This window comes from Gracilinanus agilis, chromosome 1, assembly GCF_016433145.1.
Source record: "Gracilinanus agilis isolate LMUSP501 chromosome 1, AgileGrace, whole genome shotgun sequence".
Classification (NCBI taxonomy): Eukaryota; Metazoa; Chordata; class Mammalia; order Didelphimorphia; family Didelphidae; genus Gracilinanus; species Gracilinanus agilis.
Window position 1 is genome coordinate 57,649,349 of NC_058130.1, and position 23,206 is coordinate 57,672,554.

The 23,206-nt window shown below is 43.3% G+C and overlaps 1 protein-coding gene across 1 annotated transcript in view; it reads right to left on the reverse strand.

Moving 5' to 3' along the window:
* Positions 1-244: 244 nt before the first annotated feature.
* The window catches only part of PLXND1 (plexin D1), a 235,474-nt gene continuing 212,512 nt past the window's right edge, over positions 245-23,206 (reverse strand). Inside the window, exons 30-35 of the mRNA XM_044676038.1 lie at positions 21,298-21,402; positions 19,680-19,843; positions 16,736-16,883; positions 4,525-4,665; positions 3,809-3,883; positions 245-3,068 (exon numbers count right to left, since the gene is read on the reverse strand). Coding sequence (XP_044531973.1) covers positions 2,952-3,068; positions 3,809-3,883; positions 4,525-4,665; positions 16,736-16,883; positions 19,680-19,843; positions 21,298-21,402 — 750 coding nt within the window. The 3' untranslated portion in view covers positions 245-2,951. The remainder of the gene's footprint in view (positions 3,069-3,808; positions 3,884-4,524; positions 4,666-16,735; positions 16,884-19,679; positions 19,844-21,297; positions 21,403-23,206) is intronic.

Below are 23,206 nucleotides of genomic sequence, written 5' to 3' on the forward strand. Positions count from 1 at the left end.
CTTCCATTAGACCACCAGGGATTGGGGTGAGGAAGGAGTTGGTATTTCAGTAAGCCTTTGCTTTTGTTCTCAGATCTGGCCCTTGACCTCCAACCCTCCCAAACCTCCTTCTGGTACCAATTCCAGCTGGACCTCCCCTCACCTTCGCTCCTCTTAATGTGGTCTCTCCCTTGGAACCTCTGGAGACACGGTTCTCATTGTTCTGTTCTCACATAGTAAATGGCCACAGACACAAGTTCTCTCATCCTGTTTTTATTACAAAGAAGTTTCCAAAGCTCCCTCCCTCCCCACCCATCCTCTTGAACAGCAGTATAGATACCCTTTGCCCATCATTCCACAAAAGGAAAGAAAAACCAGGGGCTTGGTCTCCCTCCCTTGAAAGGGCCAGTGTGAGGGTTCGTGGGGTGGGGTATCTGTAATTAAAAATGCTTTTTTGGCTTTTTAATTGGGGAGTGGGAATTGGGGTATAACCTCCCTCTGTCACCTCTGTGAGGAGCACTGCTTTCTGAGGAGTGTTACCTTTCCAGTGTTAAGTGAAGATCGCCCCCATCCCAGGCACTTCTAGGTCCCGGGGGCTAGGGAGGACCACTGTTTCCTCCCATTTTTGCTACAAAATTCCCATCTTCCCATTTCATTCCTTCTCATCAGCCTCTGTATCCTTCACGCAATCTGGCTGCTATTCACAGTTTGTGTGTGATTTGTGTGTTTTTTTCTTATAAAAAAACTTAGCAAAAAAAAAAAAGTGGTGCTATTTTTAGAAACCTCTTCTGAAAGTCCAGCGTAGCCCAGCTACAACCCTGGTTCATCTGGAAATTCCTCCCCTCCAATAGACGTGCTCTCAGAGCCGCCTCTTTAGTTCCCTGGTGTCTCTTGGCCCCCTCTGTTGTTCCCTCCTCCTCTCGGGGTCTGGCTACTTGCAGAACCCTGGTCCGTCCGTCCATCCAGTACATTATTCCAGACACGTAGACAAGGGAGAACTGGTTTGTGGTGGAATATATACAGGCCCAGCTTCCCACTTGTCATGGAAGGCGGCTTCTCATCCATATGTTCTCACCATCTCAGCTTCCATCAGCCCGTCCCCTCCGTGTGAAATTTGAAATTGTCACCATCCGGGTAGGAATGCCCAGCAGGCGCCTTGGAAACTGCAAATCTAGGTGACACGCCTGCAAACCAACCCCCTCCCCATTCGCTTGGGGATTTCATTGTTGTCACTGAACCAAGGAACAAATAAAATGGCCATTTGCTTGTTAAGGCTGGTGGCACCATTGCGGTCGATGCCAGCATCTCCCCTCCAGGGCCTAGCTTGGATGAGGTAGTAGTTGGTTGGCGCCGGTCCCCCTTTGGTCATGGGGACAATCAGAGCCCCGATACCCGTCCTCTGCTTGGCCTTCCACATGGTCCATCCAGCTGTCCTGGTCTGGAGTCAACCTTTGTGCAGTTCTGAGTCCCTGGAAGGCGCAAGTGGCTTTGGGGAAGGGTGAGTGTGGGAGTGTGTGTATGTGTGTGTGCTCCTTCGGGAATGCTGATGGACACAAGTTAGGAGGCTGGATGATAGTGGGAGCAGGGGAGTAGTGCGTTTCACACCATCTTAGAGAATTAGGAAAAATAGCCCTGCCGTTCCCAATCTGGGCCCATGAATATTTCTTGGATGCGGGAGATGCCTCAAAACCAAGGCTTCTCCTTTTGCCTCACTCTTGGCCTGAATGGAGCCAGGGCCTTAACTTAAACCCCAACCATTTTGGGATGGAGGATGGAAGGCAGTTATCCTTTCTCCCAGAAGATATAGTAGAGTATCTCTCCGGATACATGTTATCCCGGGGCCTGACACCCCAGCCCTCGTCCCCCAAACACACATTCTTCTTTGCCTTGTCATAAAGATCTTAGGTCTTGGAGCTGGAAGGCCCCTTAGAGGTCACTACTAACACCCTTCCCCTTCACTTTTCACGTGAGGAAAGGGAGGCCCAATGACTTGTCCAAGGTCACAGAGGCAAGAAGCAGCAGAGCCAGACTATGAACCCAGATCTCTGAATCCAAATCTATCATTTTCCCCCACCGGACTGCATTGCCTCTATGAGATAATGCTCTGGCTCGAGGCCATTGGAACAGGAAGGATATGCCCCGGAGTGTGTGTGTGCATGTGCATTTGGTAGAGGCCAGGGATGGTTCACCCATCAGGAAGTGAGGTGGGTATTCTTCCTTCCTTCCTCATCCTGTGGGCCAGCTCTCTGCGGGGCACCAGTCGCCCCAGAGTCTGGGGAAAGAGTTAAGTTAGCAGACACTTAGAGGGTAGAGGCAGCAGATTTCTACCCCTCTAAGTCCCTCAATTCTCTAGCTTCAGTTGGGCCCATGACATCATTCCATCTATTCTCTCTACCCATCCACCTACGGGCCAAGTAGAAATGGTAATGGACAAAGAGACCATGTGGCGGTCGCTGGGGCACAAGGAAGATGATGACGAAGGACTGACGTGGGTAAGGAGGCAGTGGCCAGAGGTGGCCCAGCTGTGGCTCAGCTTGGGCAGCATTCTCTCTTTCTGGGTGATCAGCTCCTCTCCTTGGGGGAGTCTGTGGGGAACTGATTGCCCCAGTGGAGGGAAGAATTTTCGGTGAAGTCCTGGTAGACATCTCTGTTTTTCTTCAGCCTTGGGGCTGTGCAAGTGGTTTAAAAAATAAAATGAATCAAAGAAAGGACAAAACATGGCTTCGGTGGGTCGCCCATCCTATTCTGCATTTTGGGGTTTTGTCCCTGGGTTGCTTTCTTCTTTTTTTCTTCTTCACCATACAGCACACCATAAAATAGATATTTATTGTCTATATTATATATATTCATATATATATATATATACTTTTTTTTTTAAAAAGACGTCTCAGAGTTAGCAGTGCACTGGATAGCAGAAGGTCACTTCTGGGGGTGGGGGAGGGGCAGGGCCAGCCCGGCTGTAGGAGAAGGTCTCAGGCCTCACTGCAGCATTCATAGATGTTATCCTCCATGAGTGCAATGACTTGTTCAAACTTGTGCTGCAACTGTGTCCTTCGCGTGGTGACATTCGTCTCTAATGCTGCCATAATCTGGAAAGGAAGGACAAGGGAGTCTCTTAGGGGACTGGATCTCAAGTTCAAATCTGGCCTAAGAAACTTCCTAGCTGTGTGACCCTGGGCAAGTCACTTTACCCTGTTTGCCTCAGTTTCCTCATCTGTAAAATGAGCTGGAGAAGGAAATGGCACACCACTGTAGTATCTCTGCCATGAAAACCCCAGATGGGGTCATGAAGAGTCAAATATGACTGAACTACATAAGAGGGACTAGCTTAACCCTTGAAGGTAAGTTAGAGCACAAGGAGGTAGAATCTGTGTGTACCAGCTATCCTGTGATATGAGATTGGGTCCCTCTGTGCCCCCCACTCCAACATTTTCCCTCTCCAATTTCCCACAGTGCCTGAAATCTCACTATTAGCAGCTTTTCCCCTTGGGTCAAGCACTGCTTTACCCCCTTGAGGTTTCCTATTAAAATTCAAAGTCCTCTAAAGAGGGGAGGAAATTTATGACTTGACTGAATTGGGTCTTGAATGTGAATTCCTCTATCTGATGCTTTTGAGGAGGCCACACAGAGGGACTGGGTGTCTAGAAGGGATGGGAAGGATAGGAAAAGACTGAGAGGCTGAAGATGTGTGAGCTCTCTTTCTTGGAACTGGCCCTATTTCCATGATGAAGAGGTTTCTGCGCAAAATCTGAAGGCTCAGAGGAGAGCTGGAGCAGCTTCTCACTGTTCTGGAGACCTGGCGCACCTCCAGGTGGATGGGGCTGCTTACCTGAGGACGGTATCTCTTGGCATATTTGTAAATCTCAGCCATGGCAACCTTAGTGTTGAACTCATTCCGATATTTCTAAGGAGAAAGAGAGAGAACATGGCGGTGGGGATGGAGGGGAATGGTAAGCGAATGGCGCCTATCCTTCAGATGTGAGATGGCCTCCCTAACTGGAAAGAGGATGACTCCTGAGGCCCTGGCTTGTCTCAGCCTCTTGTAAATGAAGGACAGCCTGGCTATCCAGAGGATCCGAGTTTGAATTCTGTCCAGAGGAAAGGATAAAAACTGGATGGGAGATTATCTTTTAAGGTACTGAATCACAGAGGGTGGGATATCTTCCTTGCCTCACCGAACTCCCAAACACTTCACCCCCCTGACAAAGGAGCTTGGCTTGGGCCTCCTAGGGACTGCAGATACTGAGTTTCCTTTGGGATCAGTTCTAGGACAAAAATGAGGAAGAATATTCTGGAATGGGCTGTGGCTTCTCCCATCCTAACAGAGCTCTCAGATGAAACTATTTCAATGTCTATCCCTGGACCACGTTGATCAAGAAAGATCTTTTCTGAGGCCTCTTGATTCAGCTGTAAATAACAGAGAGAAGCGAAGGCTGAGGGTCTTTGAGGAACAGACCCGACCTCTTGGACATTCTATTCTGGCTCACCGGCATGATCATAGCAGTTTGGTGCCCAAGCCAAGACCCCTTCAGGCTTGTTCCTTACCCGAGATTCTTCAGCGAGGTGGGCATTCATTTCCTGCTCACTGAGAGGAGTCATATCATGAATCTGTTTGTAGTATCTCTGAACGATTTTCCTGTACTCGGGAATTTCCTTGGCATAGAGAAGCTTATTGGTTGGTGAATCCTGGAGAGGTGAAGGAGAGAGAGGGAGGGGGATTAGATACTGTCCTGGGGGTTTGGACGATGAACTTGACAAGGGCCCACTTTTTTTGTGTGTCTTGGACCTGTCTGACAGTCTGGTGGAACCTATGGACATCTTCTCAGGATCATGTTTTTAAGACACAATTATAGACATGGAACTACAAAAGAAGCTGGTTATATTGAAATTGAGTTATTGCTACACACACACACACACACACACACACACACACACACACACACACACACACACACAGAATGGAGTGCCAGGCCTGGAGTCAGGAAGACTCATCTTCATGAGTTCAAATCTGATCTTAGATACTTACTAGTGGTATGATCTTGGGCAAGTCATTTAACCATGTTTAACTCAGTTTCCTCATCTGGAAAATGAGCTGGAAAGGGAAATGGCAAACCACCCCATTATCTTTGCCAAGAAAACCCCAGATGGGGTTACAAAGAGTCAGACACAAGTTATGTAGGCAGGTCAATGGACAGAGAACCAGGCCTGGAAGTGGGAAGTCCTGAATTCAAAGCTGGCCTCAGAAACTTCCTAGCTGTGTGACCCTGGGCAAGTCACTTAACCCCTATTGCCTAGCGCTTACTGCTCTTCTGCCTTGGAACCAATATTTCATAGTTTAATATTTTTAATGAAACTAATGTATATCTAATAATTTAATAAATAATAATTTAATATCAATTCTAAGTAAGGGTTTTATAAAAACAAACAAATGACAACCAAAAAACCCTCAAAAGGAAAGAGTTGGATATGACTGAAAGACAACTGAATAACAATAAAATATGCGTGCGTGCGTGTGTGTGTGTGTATATATACATACATACATATATATATGCATATATATATATATATGTAGGTGGGTGTGTACATACATCTTTCTCTATACTTGTATTCCTTCTCCCTTCAGGGGTTAGAGGCATGGTGCCCCAGTGACCTGGAAAATCTGCGTACGATGGGATTTGGAGTCAGGGAACCTGGGTTCAAATCCTTACGCTGCCACTGCTATGTGACTTTGGGCAAGTCATGTAAGCTTTCTGGGCTTTAGGCTCCCTAGGTATAAAGTGAGAGGAATGGCTCCTTTCACCTTTCATCTATAGACCCAAAGTTTAATGTTATCTTTTTAAATAATTGTATATTATTATAACTTTATAGATGTTTGTGTTTTGTCCTTTTCCTGGACTGTGAACCAATCCTATCTAAATTTTCTATCTTTTCAATTCAACAAGACTTTATTAAGTGCCTACTATGCATTTAGGCAGCTAGGTGGCATAGGAGATGGATGCTAGGTAAGGAATCAGGAAGATCTGAGTTCAAATCTGGTCTCAGACATGTACTAGCTGTGTGACCTTGGGCAAGTCACTTAACCTCTGTTTGTCTTAATCCACTGGAAAAGGAAATGGCCAACCACTTTAGTACCTTTGCCAAGGAGACACCAAGGACAGAATTGGCATGTGTGGGCCACGGGGCCACAAAGAACTGGACATGAATGAACTGCAACAATATTAGGTATTTAAGCATCTTTGGGCCATTCTGCCTACCCCTAATTGGATTGAGTGATTAGACAGTGATCCGCTTCTCAGCCATCCAGGGCTGTGGGACGCCTGCCTCTATACTAAATGGCCTGAAACTCCAGTGCTTTTTGTATGAGAAATTCTCTGGTTTCCTTTTGTTGTCCGTTATCACTATTTGAAGCTAACATCGGGCTTCTCTTCTGATGTTCTAGTTGACATAAAATTGATGCTCTAATGGTTTGGGGTTGATCCTGCTCTTCTGCAGACAATCCAAGGGCTTTGTGATCCATCTGTAGCTGAGATTATGGGGAGTGTGACTGCCCAGACCATACCACACTGTACGTACAGTATCGTTTGTTGTTGTTGTTGTTCAGTCATTTCAATTGTGTCCCACTCTTCATGGTTCCATTTGAAGTTTTCTTTTCTTTCTTCTTTAAAAAAAAATCCTTACCTTCTGTCTTGGAATGCATACTAAGTATTGGCTCCAAGGCAGAAGAACAGTAAGGGCTAGGCAATGGGGGTTAAGTGACTTGCCCAGGATCACACAGCTAGTATGTGTCTGAGCCTGGATTTGAACTCAAGTCTTCCTAATTCCAGGCTTGGCACTCTATCCCTCCATGCCATCTTGCAGCTCACACTCCATCACACGCTCCATTTCCAAAGTGCTGCAGAAAAAAAATCATGCTAATCTCACTTCCCCTTCCCTCAGCATCACGTCTAGCCTGCCTGTCCAGGTTCTGATAGCAGCCCAGAGTGGAGGGATTCCAATGAAGGGGGAAGTTGTCAGGATTTTAAAGATGTGATCAGAGGGCTGGGTTTTACTTGAGGGGTCCTTTTCCCTTTCAGGTGTGGTTTGGTGCCTTACCCCCAATAAACAGGCACGTGCAGTGACAGACCCTCAAACAAAGGGAAAACGTGTTGTCACCTGAGAAGGAAGGGCTTGGGCAGCTGTAACTGGAAGAATCCAGGAAGAAGCAAAATGGACAACAGAGGAAAAGGCCCCCATGAAATGGCTGTGTCCTTCCGCTCTCCCTCCCCAAAGAGCCCCCTAAACTCAGGGTCAGGTTGAATTTTCAGGGTCTTCCACCAATTCAGGAAAACAAGAGGCGGTGTTCTGCTGAGCAATAGCCAAAGCAAATCACACCTCTAAAAATCAGTGTCATTTTTCATTCTTTCAGGGAGAATTCCTAAAGCACCCACTGTGCGCCAGGCAATGTGGTGGGTGCTGAGGGTTCAAAGATAAGAATGAATCAGGTCCTGCTTTCAAGAAGCTTCCATTCTCCTGGGTGGGGGGAGGGTTGTGGAACATGGACATAGATCAAGAGGGGGAAGGAATTAAATAAATAAATACATGTTATAAAAAAATAGAGAGGGAGAAGGGAACAAGCATTTATTAAGCACCTACTATATACTACTACTACTACTACTACTACTACTATAGAATACCACAGTAGTATACTACTACTGCACTTTGCTAAGCACTTTACATAAAGTATATTAATTCTATATATTAAAATTAAAAGTATACATATGTATTAAGATATATTATAATAATAAATATTAATCAAATCAAGCCTCACACGATGTGTGACTGAGCAAGTCAGTTAAGTTGAACTTAAAGTATTAACTTTACATATATTAAGTAACCACAGAATAGTTACAAGATTAATGCAAAGTAATATAAAGGACTCTGACAGGAGACTCAGCCTTTGAGCTGAGCTTTGAAGGAAGCTAAGAGGAGGTGAACAGGGGAAGCCTCCCAGGCATCAAGGATAATCTGTACAAAGGGAGAAACTAGAGAGGGAATGTTGTGTAGAGGAAAAGGCAGAAGGTTCTGTTTAGAGGGAGGGTAGAATACACAGGACAGCGAGGTGGTACAGTCTGGAGTCAGGAGGACCTGAGTCCCTTCCTAGCTGTGTGACCCTGGACAAGTCACTTAATTTTGCCTCAGTTTCTTCATCTGCAAAATGAGCCAGAGAAGGAAATGGCAAAACCACTCCAGTATGTGAGCCAAGAAAACCCCAAATGGAGATCTGTAGAGTTGGACATGATTAATTGATTAAATAGCAACAGCACCAAAAGGATCCTTCTCTGAATCAGATCTTAAAATTTATTAACTAAGATATAAAGGACTATGAAAGAAAACAAGTATATTAAAATATACTTATAAAAAATATACATGTATATATGCACATAACATATATATATGCATTGATATATGTGTATATACATCTAAATAAACATATGCCCATATGTATGAATATTCACATATATTTATTTTGTATATATAAACACACATATGTATAAATAAATACTATCAATATATCAACAATATAATTAAATATGATAAATGTATAAATGTATGTATATATACAAATATATGCATATATTTCTGTGTATCTAGTATAGATATATATCCACATATTAATTTAGATATAGTAATATATTTAGACCTCTCTCTCTGTCTCTCATTCCCTCTCAATTTCTCTCTGTATCTGTGTCTCTCTCTGTCTCTCTCTCCTTCCCCCCATGTAGACTCTAGATCTGTGATGATGAACCCATGGCACACATGCCAGAGATGGTACATCTAGATCTCTCTATGGGCACACATGCCAAGGGCCCAGTGCCCCAAGGAGCAATCAGCCCTGCATCCAGATTAAAACCTGACTTCAACCCTTGACCATTTGCTAAAATGGTTAATTTGGAGCATATCTGTATGATGATGTGTCAGGATGATGTCATTTAACCTGAGGGTTATATTTTCCTATAAATAAGAGGTTTTCCTATAAGTTGGGGCTTTTTTGCTTTTTTCCCCCCTAAGTTTGAGGGGATCATAATTTACATAACTAGAGGGGAACAGAGTGCTTGTACCCCTCGCCTCTCCCTTTCCCCAAGCCTGACTACATCAACTGCCTCCCTGCCCAGCAGTCCAGTGGGAGTGCTTCCTCCCTCTCCTGGCACTCAGTGGAGGGAGGGACACAGAATATGATCTCTTGGGGGTCATGGGCATGGCACTTGGTCTGGGAGGTTGGGGGAGGGGGGTTTGGCACTCCATCTCTAAAAAATTCCCCATCAATGCCCTAGGTTAAGAACTCCTGTGCAGGTACAGTGTTTTGGTGGAAATTTGCTGTGGCCAGATGAGGAATTGGGCCACCTGGGTTTCAGTCCTGGTCTTATCTTGAACTTGCTTTTTGGCTTTAGGCAAGTTAGCTTCTTTCTGGTCTTTGTTTTCTTTCTCTCTGAAATGAGGGAATTGGAGGAGATATCTACTTAATTTCTATAACAAGGTAATTTTGTCTTAAGGGGAAAAAAAAGAGGTGTACAAAAAGCAAAATAATGCTACGGCCAATCCTGCCCCCCAAGCCAATCCATCCATCACTTTAATAAGCCTTTATTGAGTACCCACTAGATATCAGGCACTGTAAAATAAGCCAGAGAAGGAAATGGCAAACTACTCCAATATTTTTGCCAAGAAAACCCCAAGTAGGGTCATGGAGAGTGTGATATGACTACCTAACTAAACAACAAAAAAAGGATCCTTCTCAGAATCAGATCGTTAAATTCACAAAATAAGACACAAAGGACCACAAAGGAAACCAAGTGTATCATAGACATTGGGGATGTAAGCCCCAAAAGAAACATTCCCTACTCTCAAGTCACTTCTATCCTGTTGATTGAGAGTCCACGAATGACTGAAGTTGAAAAGTTTTGTCAATGTCTAAAAAGGGATGTGGGGATACAAGCTGCCATTGGGTGAAAAAGAGAGTTTCCTCTCTGGCTCAATATCACTTCCCTTCATCCCATGAGGCTGGGCTGCTGGAAGCCTTTCCATCTGCTGTCTGACCCTAGCTAACCTCTAACCCTATCTATCACCTGATAAGGGAAAACAAGAGGTGTTGGATATCGGGTCAGAAATGTGAAAAAGAAACATAAACATCCAGGACCCTCCCCATCTTTCTCCCAGCCCTACAATGAAGGGAAATTCATCCTCTTGATCTCCGAGGAGGACCCTTCTGAAGCATTCAATTTCAATAGATTATATGGTGGTGAGGAAGGGAAGGAGGCTTGCTGGGAATTCTTATATTTGTGAGGGGGGTCTAGTAGGGCCCCGGGAATGGAGCCAGATGGGATAGATAGGCAATCAAGGTATATTCTAGTGAAAGGAGGAGAACTGGAGTTAGAATTAGAAGACCAGCTGAATCCAATAGACCTGGCATTCATTAAACACCTGCAATGTGTTAAGCTAGGTGGTGGAGGATATGGAAACAAAGGTAATCCTTGCCTTTAAAGAACTTAATGTTTTTACTGGGTTTGCATTCTGACGCTGAGAACTGCTTACCCAGATAACCTTGGGTGTGTCCCTGAACCCCTTTGAGCCTCAGGCTCCTCCTAGGCAAAATAAGGAGGCTGGACCAGATCAAAAGTTCTTAATCTGGGGTCTGTGAACTTAAAAAAAAAATATATAATTAGCAACTATTTCAACATAATTAATTTCTTTTGTAATCCCATGGATTTTATTTTGTGTATTTAAATACTGTGGCATCCATGTTTCTGAGAGGGGTTCAAGCTGCATCACAGAATCCCTTAGGGAGGGGACACTATGGAATTCTGTAATGCAGCTTGAACCCCTCTCAGAAACATGGATGCCACAATACTTTCTGGGAAATAAAAAAGTTTGCAGGTTTTAAGATAAATCAATAAGGATTTATTTATTTATGTTTTTAAACCTTTACCTTCTGTCTTAGAATCAATATTAAGTATTGGTTCCAAGGCAGAAGAGAGCAAAAAGGGCTAGGCAACCGGGTTTAAGTGACTTGCCCAGGTTCATAGAGCTGGTGAGTGTCTTAGGTCAGATTTGAACCCAGGACCCTCCCGTCTCCAGGCCTGGCTCTCTTTCCACTGTGCCACCTAGCTGCCCTGCAATAAGAATTTATTGAACACCTACTGTGTGCTAGGCACTGTGCTGAGTGCTCGGGACACAACAAAAGGCAAAAACAATCTTTGCTCTCACATAGCTCAATATCTAATAGGGGAGACAACATGTCGAATATAGACAAAGAATATAAAGAGGAAATGTTGGAGCTAGTAGTCTCCTCTGAAAGGCACCGGTCTCCTAAGAAGGGAGGGAAGGACTTCTTCCAGGAGGTAGGATTTTAACTGAGGCCCGAAGGAAGCTCATAAGAAGAAATGAGTGGGGAGAGTAGTTTGGGCATGGGGGAATGCCAGTGTAGCTAGATCACTGGCAGAGTGTGGAGGGGAGTAAGGTGTTAAAAGCTTGGGAGAGTAGGGGTTTTGGAGGGCTCTGTAGCTGCTTCTGGAGGTGATAGGGAATCGCTGGAATATACTCAATATCGGGTCAATATCGGGCCAATATCAGATGTGCACCAGCTGAGCGAAGGATGGATTGGAATGGGGATGAGTCAGGGATTTATCCTGGTGTGAGGCACTGATGCTTGCACCAGGGTGGTGGCAGTGTTAAGGGAGAGAAGGGAGATACATAGGAGAAGTTTATGAAGATTGAATCGACAGGATTTGGCAACAGATTGGATGGGGGCAGGGATGACAGAGAATGAATATAAAATGGGGATAATAATAGCACCTACCTCTCAGGGTTGTTGTGGGGATGCAATAGGATAAGAGTTGTATGTTGCTTAATAAATGCTAGTTAAAATAATAATAATAATAGTTACTGCTATCTAGGCAATGAGAGTGAGGTCAAGGATGACATGCAGGTGGTAAGCTGGAAAGACTGTGGGGTGCTCGCTAGTAATAAAGAAATTAGGAAGAAGGGAGGGGGCTTAGGGGAAAGATACTGGGTTCAGTTTTGGGCATGCTGAGTTTACAATGCCTATGGGAAATCCAGTTAGAGATGTTCAGGTCAGATGAAGATGCAAGAGTAGAGGTTGGACGATAGATGTTAGGACTGGATAAGTCAATTTAAGAATCGTCTGCATAGAGATGATAATTTAATCCACCGGAGCCAATGAGATTATCAAGTGAAATAGTACAAAGGCAGAAAAGAAGAGAGCCCAGACCAGAGCCTCTGGGAACACCTACAATTTCTGGGTGCAACCTGGATGAAGATCTAACAAAAGAAACTGAGAAGGAGCAGTCAAACAAGAAGGAGGAGAAAAAGGAGAGAAGAGTATTAAGAAGAGAAGAGCGATCTGTGTTACCAAAGGTTTCAGAGGGGCCAAGAAGAATGAGGATGGAGAAGGCCACTGGATTTGGCAAGTAAGGGATCACTGATGATTTTGGAGAGAACAGCTGCAATTGGATGATGGTGCTGGAAGTCAGGCAGTAGAGAGTTAAGAAGAGCAACAGGAAAAGAAGTGGCAACACTTCAAGGAGTTTAGGTATATGCAGGGAAAAGGTGAGAGAGAACGATAGCTAGCGGGGCTGGAACGATAAAGTGAAGGTTTTTTGAGGATGGAGGAGACAGGGATGTGTTTGTAGGCAGCAGACAAGCAAGTCAGTAGATAGAGAGAGAGATCAAAGATTAGTGAAAGTGAGGATGAAAGAGTGACCAATCTAAAGAAGATCGGACAGAACAGAATCCCTTGTGCACGGAGAGAGGTTTGCCTTGGCAAGGAGAAGGGCCGCTTCTACATGTGAGAGAAGGGGTGACTCAGGCATCTGAGTGGTGTGATCTGAAGAGGGGAGAAGAGAGCTCTTGGTGAATGGCCTCATTTTTTTCATTAAAATGTGAGGCAAGTTTCTTAGCTGAAAGAGTTGGGGGATCAGGCTGCCAAAGAGACCATGTCACAAAAAGGGTTAGGAACCCTTGGACTAGATAAACCCACATAAAACATCAGCATTGCTATGTATCACCAACAAAACCCAGCAGGAAGAGATAGAAAGAGAAATTCCATCTAAAATAGCTGCAGATAGTATAAAACATAAAATACCTGCCAAGATGTATGGAGAGACTATACGAACACAATTATAAAATGCTCTCCACACAATTAAAGACAGATCCAAACAATGGAAGAAATATTCATTGTTCATGGGCAGACCAAACCAATATAATAAAAATGACAATACTACCTAAGCAAATTGGTTTATTCAGTGCCATAGCAATCAAACTACCAAAGAATTATTTTATAGAGCTAGAAAAAATAATAAAATCCTTCTGGAGCAACAAAAAGTCAAGAACATTAAGGGAATCAATTTAAAAAAAAACAACCAAACAAAGGCAGCCAAGCAGTACTTGATCTCAAACTATACTACATAGTAGTGAATCATCAAAATAATGTGGTACTAAATAAGAAATAGAGTAGTTGATCAGTCAAATAAACTAGGTACATAATATACAGAAGTAAATGACCACAGTAATTTGATAAACTCAAAGATTCCAGCTACTAGTGCAAGAAACTCACTATTTGGCAAAAACTGCTGGGAAAACTGAAAAGCAATCTGGCAGAAACTAGGTATAGATCAGCATCTCACACCAAGATAAGGTCAAAATGGGTACAAGATTTAGACGTAAAGGTTGATATAAGGCTTATGTTATAAGCAAATTAGAAGAGAATGGACAAATTTACCTGTTAGCTCTATGGACAATGGTAGAATTCATGACCAAATGAGATAGACTGGATCATGTGAGGTAAAAAATAGATAACTTTAATTACATGACATTAAAAAGTTTTGCACAAATAAAATCAATGCAACCAAAATTAAAAAGAAAGGAGGAAACTGGGGAAAAAGTGGCCTCATTTCTCAAATATATAGAGAACTGAACCAAATTTATAAGAGCCATTCCCCAACTGATATATGGTCAAAGGATATGAACAGGCAGTTTTCAGAAAAAGAAATAGAAGCTATCAATACTTATGTGAAGAAATGCACTAAATTACTATTAATTAGATAAATATAGATTAAAACAACTCTTGAGAGAGATCAAAGATTAGTGAAGCCACCCAACAGACTGGCTAACATGCCAGAAAAGGAAAATGACAAATGCTGGAGTGGATGTGGAAGAGTAAGTACACTAATGCACTGCTGATGGAATGGTGAACTGGTCTAAACATTCTGGAGAGCAATTTGGGACTATGCCCAAAGGACTTTAAAACTGTCCATATTCTCTGACTCAGCAATATTGCTACTGGATCTGTATCCTAAAGAGATGAAAACAAAAGGAAAAGGACCCACATGTATAAACATATTTGTAGCAGCAATTTTTGTGGAGGCAAAGAATTGGAAACTGAGGAACCATTAACTAGGAAATGGAGGAAAAATTTGTGGTATATGATTGTGATAGAATACTATTAGGTTGTAAGAAGAAATGAAGGGGACGGATTTAGAATAACCTGAGAAGACTTATATGAGCGCATGCAAAGTGAAGTGAGGAGAATCAGAAGAACAATCTATATAGTAACAGCAATAATGTGATGTTATGAACAAGAAGTGGAAGACTTAGTCACTGTGATCAATACAATGATCCATGACAAGTCCAAAAGACACATGATGAAAAATGTTATCCATCTTCAGAGAGAGAACTGATAATCTCTGAGTGTAGAATGAAATGTATTTTTTTCTTTCTTTTTTTTTTTTTCTTACTGTGACTAATGTGAAAAAATGTTTTGCATGACTTCAAATATATGTAATGGGTACAATATTTCTTGCTTTATCAATGAATAGGGGAGGGGATGGATAGAGGAAGAGAATTTGGAATTTGGAAAAAAAAAGAAATCCTAGATTAGACAACCTATAAGATCCTTTTCATATTAAATTGGACAGAGAGTTGGCTTAGTGAACTAAGCACTGGACATGGAGTCTGGAAGATCTGAGTTCAAATTACTTAGCCTCTATTTTTCTTGGTTTCCTCATCTTTAAAATAGGGCCAATAACAGTACCTTCCTACCAGTGTTGTTAAGAGGATAAAATGAGATTTTTTTAAAACCCTTACCTTCTGTCTTAGAATCAATACTGGGTATTGGTTCTAAGGCAGAAGAGTGGTAAAGGCTGGGCAATGGGGGGTTAAGGGACTAGCCCAGGGTTACCCAGCTAGGAAGTGTCTGAGGCCAGATTTGAACCCAGGACCTCCCATCTGTATGCCTGGCTCTCAACCCACTGAGCTACCCAGCTGCCAAAATGAGATATTTCTAAAGTACTTTTTCAACCATAAAGTACCACTATTATTATTAGCTAAATCCTAAGACCACATGACCGATCACTGATGATGATGGTTGTATTTGTCCCTCTATACTGAGGGAGAGAGATTCAAAATCTAGGCACATTTCACTGAAAGCTAATAGGTTTTATTGTCTTATTATTTTATAGTCTGTAAAACTCCCAGACTTCATTCTCCACCCATTCTGCAATTTGTGTACCCAAAGACAGTCTCTAGGTTGGAGTTTACCTAAGTTCAATAAATCTTTCTTTCAGAGAATATGAATTAATAGTGTAAACAAGATCACAGGGGGGGAGGTTTAAAATATCTAAGAGAATAACATCAATCACTTTGGAATATTACAAATAACACATTTACATAATACAAAGTCTTTTAAGATTTATGAAGTCCCTTCCTCCTCCCAACACTGGTGCCACTTACATGCAAATGATGGAAATGTGAATTACAAATATCGCGGGTCCCCTGAGGACCTTTACCAGACCAATTCAATCCAACCACAAACATTTATTAAGCCCCATGCTATCTCCAAGGTACCCTGCTAGACCAAGGACCACAGATTTAGAAGAGGCCATCTAGACCAATCTTGACAGGGAAGAATGGAAGCCTAAAAGGTTTCCAGATGTGCCCCAGCTCACACGAGTAGAAGATGGCAGAGCTAAAATGAGAGCTCAGGTTTTTTTAGGCTTCCAATCCATCACTCTTAAACCAAAATATAGTGTCCCTTCAGGGGGGTTACAATGGACAACTGAAATGAATGATGGTTAGTTCGGTTACACCATCCAACACTGCCAGGCCAAAATGGTAGGTCTTCCCTTTCTCCCCCACCATGGATAAAGCCTGCATCCTTTGCCCCTAATGAGCCATCTTGCCAAAATAATCCTAAATCCCAGTTCTTGCTGAGGAGTGTCACAAACACAGACTTCTCAAGGCTGGAAGAGATCTTGATGGCCAGCTAGTCCTTGAAATAGACTCATCCCCTCAACATATCTGACAAGTGGCTTTCAAGCATCTGATTAAAGCCCTCCATGAGGGAGGACCCCCTGCTTCCTGAGGCAGCCCATGCCACTTATAAACAATTCTAGCTCTTCAGAAATTTTCCTTGTCAAGACAAAATTGGTTTCTTTAAAGCGTCTGCTCATTGTTCCTGGCCCTGACTTTGGGGCCAAACAGAATGACTCAAATCCTTTTTCCACATCCTAGTTTTAAAAATACCTGATGGCAACCAGCACATTACCCCTCCATCCCCTCTTCTCTGAAGTAAACATCACCTGTTTCTGGAACTAGTCCTCATGATCTCTCGGCCCCTCCTCATCCTGGCTGCCACTCTTTGCCTTAGTAATGCCCTCTGTGAAACATGCCACCCAGAATGGAACCCAGAGCCCTGTCGGAAGCTGACCTTGCCCAACTGTAGGTCAGAGATGGAGCAGGCATCAATGAAGGCCTGGGCAATGACAGAAAGACAGGCATCTATGTGATCAGTCTTGTCGATGTCGAAGACAAACTGGGGGTTCTTCAGAATGTTGACCCAGAATCGCAGAGGTAGGCTGTCATGGAAGAAAGTGGAGGAGAGTGAAAAACAGAGGCAGGGAAAGCCCTGGCCCACCCACACTGTGCCAGCCTGTTGGCTAGGAGAGAGGAAGGAGGCCAGGGGATGAGAAAGGAGTCTGGGAAGGGGAGCGGCAAGGTTGGGTGTTTGATCTTTTTTTTATGACAATATGGGATTACTTAAATCTGGTTGATGAGTGAGCCGGGGTGGGGGTGGTATATCAGGGCAGGATCTTTTCCCCTTCTCTGGCAGACAGCTGTGTGAAGGAGGCCCGTCCATCACGGCCTTGGACCACAGACAGAGTGGCCTTCATCACTGGCTCTACCAGAAATTACCTTCCCTTCATGTCTGATCAGACCTCCCTCCACCTGGCCCGCATCCCTTCTATGGATGAAAGGAATGTGGCAGGAAAGGAGGGGTTAGGAAGGGCAGCATCAGAAGAGAGACTCTTTGGGAGCCACGGGAGCCTGCTGTTTACTGAGAGATGGAAGAGAATCTGCCTTGCATCACCTGTTCTGAGTTACTGGCTACAAGGCCCTAGGGATGCCCCCTGGATTCCAGTATGATTTCTTTGATCTCTTTTCTCTCTAAAAATAAGATGGGAAAACATCCTTCAAGGCTGTGATTCAGTCATGTGGCTGCTCCTTGGCCCAAGGCAGGCTGCACCCCTGCCACCCCTTAGAAGATATTTCATAATTGCTGACAGGAGAAAAAAAAAAACCCAAAAAACATCACCTGGAGACCATCCTTCCAGGGAATAAGCACTCAGCGAGGCCAGTTGTCAGACAAACAGGTCATGTACTTGGCCTTTCTAGCTTTGGGTGACCTGCCATTAGCTTGAGATTGGCTACTGGCATGGCCTTTGAGATGTCAGGTCCCTTCTGTGTCCAGAAAATGGCTTTGGCAGCAGATGGAAAACTGAATGTCTTTTAAGTTGCACATCTGGCCAGTAGGTGTGAGGAGGAGGCAGAGAAGCTGGAGCTCTCTCCTACCTTTGTCTGCCTCCTCTCACAGCTACATTCTGGGAGGAGGAGGGAGTGTTCTGGCAGAAGCCATTCTGGAGAGATGCTCCATTTCATTTTCTGAATTTGGGGGATTGAGCTGGAAAGTCCCTCGGGGACCACTGAGGCCAAACCTCTCATTTGACAGAGGCGGAAACTGAGGCTCTTTCAGATGGGCTTCCTATTTTGCTATAATACTTACTTCCCAAGGCTGTCTTCCCTTTGTCCTCAAGTTCTCCCTATAAGCACTGCTTAGTCCCAAGTGTAAAGAGAGTCACTGGAGATTTGGCAGGACCTGGATGGGTCTCATTCCTTCCATCCTGGACATTCAATGGTCCCCATGGCAACAGGCAGGTACTTAAGAAACTGAAGTGGTCCTAGAGTTTCACTTTTAACCCTTTGACATCCAGTTCCTCTAAGCTTCATGCTTTGACATTCTTACACTTTTAATTAAGGAGTGGATCCTCACACCCCTATTTTCTTTCCTTCCATTCTGGATGGCAAGAAGCCTCCTGATGGGATTGGCTTATGGGAATCTGCTTGGGAATCAGGCTCTGAGCATGCTCCTAGGTTCTTAAATTAATTTTGTTCATATTGACAAAAATAAAAATTACAGTGATGGTGACAATGGTCCCCTACAGGCATACAGCTCTTTTTTTTTTTTTTAAACTTTTACCTTCTGTCTTAGAATTGATACTGTCAGTTCCAAGTCAGAAGAGCAGTAAGGACAGATGACTAGGGTTAAGTGACTTGCTCAGGGTCGCCCAGCTAGGAAGTATCTGGGGTCATATTTGAACCCAAGACCTCCCGTCTCTAGGTCTGGCTTTCTGTCCACTGAGGCACCTAGTTGCCCCATGCATAAAGCTCTCAAGCCATAAAAAAATTCCCTTTCCATAACTTCAGAGATAGGCAGAGATACCTATGGCTATTTTTTACAATTAGGAAAACAGAGGCTCATCTGGGGATGAGAGAGGCCTGAGGTCACTTTGCAGGGAGAAAGAGCAATGATGTAGGAGTTGAGGGAACCAAACACTAGTCCTAGCTCTGCCTCTGGGCAAGTCGCTTTGTATGTATCTAGGCCCCTGTTCCCATCCTTGTAAAACAAGAGGACTAGCCTAGATCTAGGGCTGGGTAAGGTCATGGACTCTTCTGGCAGTCTGGTGAAGCCTGTGGATTCCTTTTCAGAATCACATTTTCAAATCATTGAAGGAAATACTAAATTTTAGTTAGAGGCGAGTGAAAATAAAGATGGCCCTTTTTTCCCATGACCCCCTGAAGTCTATCCACAGACCTCAGACCTCAACTTAAGATCTCTTGGACTAGATGATATTTGAAGTCTCTTTCCCGCTTTAATAATGTCTCAACCTCTAGCCAATTAGTGGCAGAACTGGGACTAGACACCCCGGCCTTCGGTTTAGTTTTTTCTCTCATATAGTCTTTCCTCTCATGGCCTCTAGCAGAGAAGTGCTAAATTCCTTGGTGCTGATTTGAATTTCTGGATTTGTGTGCATAAGCATCCTCTCTGAAGAATGCAAGTTCCTTGAGGGTAGAGACTGCTTTGTTCTCTGTCTTGGCAGTCCTCCTAAAGTCCCTCTCTTCCCATCTCCCACATCCCATCTAGTCTGGTGCCTGGCACAAAGTAAGCATTTAGTAACTATTTTTGATTAGAGTGGCATCGAGTGAACAAATGGATCAATAAACTGGCCTGGGGTAGGCATAGAGGGGACTAAAGGAGGTCAGATGAGACATGAGGTGGGGGGAGCAGCAATTCCCTCAATGCCACCCTTCCAGACCTGTTGGTTTTCCAAATGTGCAAAGTGTCTGGGTCTGTGATTCCTCTCTTCTCAGCCTGCTCTTCCAAGAAATCAAAGAAATACTTGATGGCCAAGGGAGGCTTGTCTTCCCGGATGCTGAGGATGGCTTTGAACAGGTCGTCCAGAAATTTCTGCAGCGTGCCCTGCCAAGACAACAAGCATGCCAGCCTAGTCAGCCTGGTGTCCAGGTTAACTGGCCATCTCGGGGGCAAAAACACATTTGGGCTTTAATGAGGTTCTGCTCAGTGGCCAGATTCACTTGGCTTCAGGAGGAATTGAGAGAGAATTGAAAGGAAGCAAAAATCTCCACTCCCCTACCCCCACCCCCTGCCGCCTCTCGTCTGAAAGCTGGGCACGCTGATATAATTAGCGTTTGTTTTAATTTAATTTCTCTTGGCACCAGTGTTCTCTTTGACTACTTCTGGCATCTCAGGACACATCTGTAATTGTTTGGTACAGTAAATGGAACAGAAAACTCAGCCACGGCTTGCTGTTCTGATGGTCTCTCCAATTATAAAGAACATTAGGCGGTAATGTAATCCAGGGGAGAAACAAGGCATACCTTTTGTGATGTGCAGTGAGTGAGAGAGAGCACTGTGGTTGGATAATGATACAGTCTCATCTCTGAGACTTCAAAGCATTCCCCTCACCCAGCATCCTTCATCCATTTCCCGTGAGATACTCCCTATTTTCAGAGCCATAAGGGTTTGGGGGGGCCAGTCCTCTCCTCAGCCTAATCTTTCCTTAGATAGACAAGGTTCCTAGAGCATCCTTTACGATGCTAGAGTGTCTGACGCCTTCCGGAGTGCTTTTATATCCATCACTCATTTGATCTTCATGAGAAGAATAAAGAAGGCAGGGCAGGATGCTTTCAGTGTAGGGTTAGGAAAAGGTCCTAGGCTTGTAGCTAGTGGAGTCCTGGGTTCGAATCCCATATCTAACTTTTACCACCTGTGTGACTTTCTCTGTTTCCTCTTTTGCAAAATGGCAAAAGATGATCCAGATCCAAAGGCACCTGGTCTACACTCTCCCCTTGCCCTGACAAAAATATATATATATTTTTTCTGATCAGGAAATGGAGGTCCAAAGAAGTGAGTGATTGTGTCCAAGGCCACACAGGTATCTATCAATCAGTCAACAAGTATTTATTAAGTAGCTGCTACGTGCTAGGCATTGGAGAAACAACAAAAGTGAAATCTTTTCTGTCTTCATGGAAATTACATTCTTTAAGGGGAAACAATATCCATCCATATATATGTGTGTGCTTACATATATATCAATATATCAATATATATGTGCTTGATAAATCTTTATTGAATTGATTGGCTCAAAACCATGTTGGGGACTAAGGAAGGATTTTGATGGTCAAAGATTGTGATAATTAGATTAAGTCTACCCTGTCCATCTTTAGATTTAATCATGATTAGGTCTATACTGCCCATCTTTAGATTTAATCACCAAAGGTGAGAGCACCTCCCCATCTTTAGATTTAATCACCAAAGGTGAGAGCGCTGCTCTCACCTTTGGTGATTAAATCTAAAGATGGGCAGTATAGACTTGATCTAATTATCACAGACTGAAGCATTCTAGTTCTTACCTTGGTTGAAAGCAACCTAGTCAAGTAGATCTCAGGGAGAACCTTCTTTCTATGGCTTTGCTTGTGTGACTTCTTACTCTCAATCAATTCGTCAGTAGGAAGCACCTGAGCAAACATGGCAAGAAAGGGAAGCTGTCAGTCCTTCTGGTTCTGAAATACCTTGAGAATAAGCATGACGTCAAAATCAAAGGCTTAACTTTGGTTCTTACCAGCCAACCAATACCCAGGATGCCCAAAGGAAGAACTTGCTCAAGCTGTTCCTTCATCACTCCCTTAGCCTTCAAGAGCCACCTTATTTTGCCTCCTTCAGGAAGCCTTCCCTGCCTTCCTTAGCCCATGGTGATCTTTCCTATGGCACTTCTAGTATCTTTTTTTTCATCTAATAAGAGTTTACTATGTTCCAGGAACTGTGTTAAGTGCTGCAGATAAACAAATAAAAGCGAAAAGACAGACATTGCCTACCTGCAAAAGGTTTACATTCTTTTTCCCCCTTTTATTTTTTATTTGAATAACAAATTTCCACATAAGTTTTCCAAAGTTATATAATTCATATTGTCTCTCTCCTTCTTCCCTCCCTCTTTCTGGATCTAGTGTCTTTTGGTAACATGAAACATAGAAAAGATGATAGTCATTTCAAAAGAGAATATTGGACACCTACCATATGATACATGTTAATCACCCACCATGCATATGTCTCCTCTCCTCAATTAGACTACACGTGTTTTTGGGGGCAGGGACTATTGCCTTAGAAGTCTTTGTATTTCCCATAGCACCTAACATACAATCTTGAACAGTGTGCCCATTAGAAGATCCTATTTATTGTATTTCTATTTATATCTAATATTAATATATTTTATTTAAAATTTATTATTTATCCCATTAACATACATATCTATGAATACCTATTAATGCTTTGTTTAAATTTTATTTCTCCTATTAATATATAAACACATAATGTTAATATATTTTAATTTTAATTTAATTTTTAATTTAATTTAAATTATTTATCCTTTTAATATATACACATATATTATAATAGGATAAGATTTATCTTAATAATCCTATTTATCTTAGGTAGGTAGAAAGAATAGCTATTACGTATAATGTGCTAGGTACTATGCTAAGATACTCAGATTTAGAGCTAGAGTTGACCTTAGAGGCCATCTGATCCGACACTTGTTTTATAGATGAGAAACTGAGGTTCAGAGGAGTAAAGCCTTGGACCATACAGGTATCTAGGTGGAGCACTGGACTTGGGGTCAGGACTCCCTGATTTCAAAACCCACCACAGACATTTATTAATTGTGTGACTCTGGGTACATCATTATCCTTTTTTCAGTCTCAGTTTCCTCATCTGTAAAATGGGGATCATAACATCCTTTCCCTCATAGGGCTGTTGTGAGGATTAAATAAGATAGCACATATAAAGCACTCTGCAGACCCTAATACTATCTGGATGCTAGTTGTTATTTGTTATTAGGCTCCTGGAATAATGACATTCAAGGGATTCCTTTATTGGGCAGAAGCTGGGTTTGCTGACCACCAAAGTGCCTTCTAAGCCTGGGATTCTGATTCTAGCCCTCAGCAGTCCTCTCTTGGGAGTGTGGCTCCTCTCTTTGAGATGCTGCCCCTAAGTTCTGGTACAATCCTCTCCCCTAGGATTAGTGGGAAGGAGCACGTTGATCCACAGCATCCCAGGCTAATTCATTGAGAGCTGGAAGGGATGGTAGATGCTATCCATCTGTGAAGCAATCCACCCTGAGAAGGTTCTCGCCCATCCCCAGCACCAGTTATCTTGTACGTTCCCCCAAATAACTAGCCTATTAAAAATGGCTCGGCCAGGCTGGCTGACAGCTTCCCCTCTGCCTCATGAGTGGGCTGTGGCAGTGTCTGCATCTGCCCTGCTGAC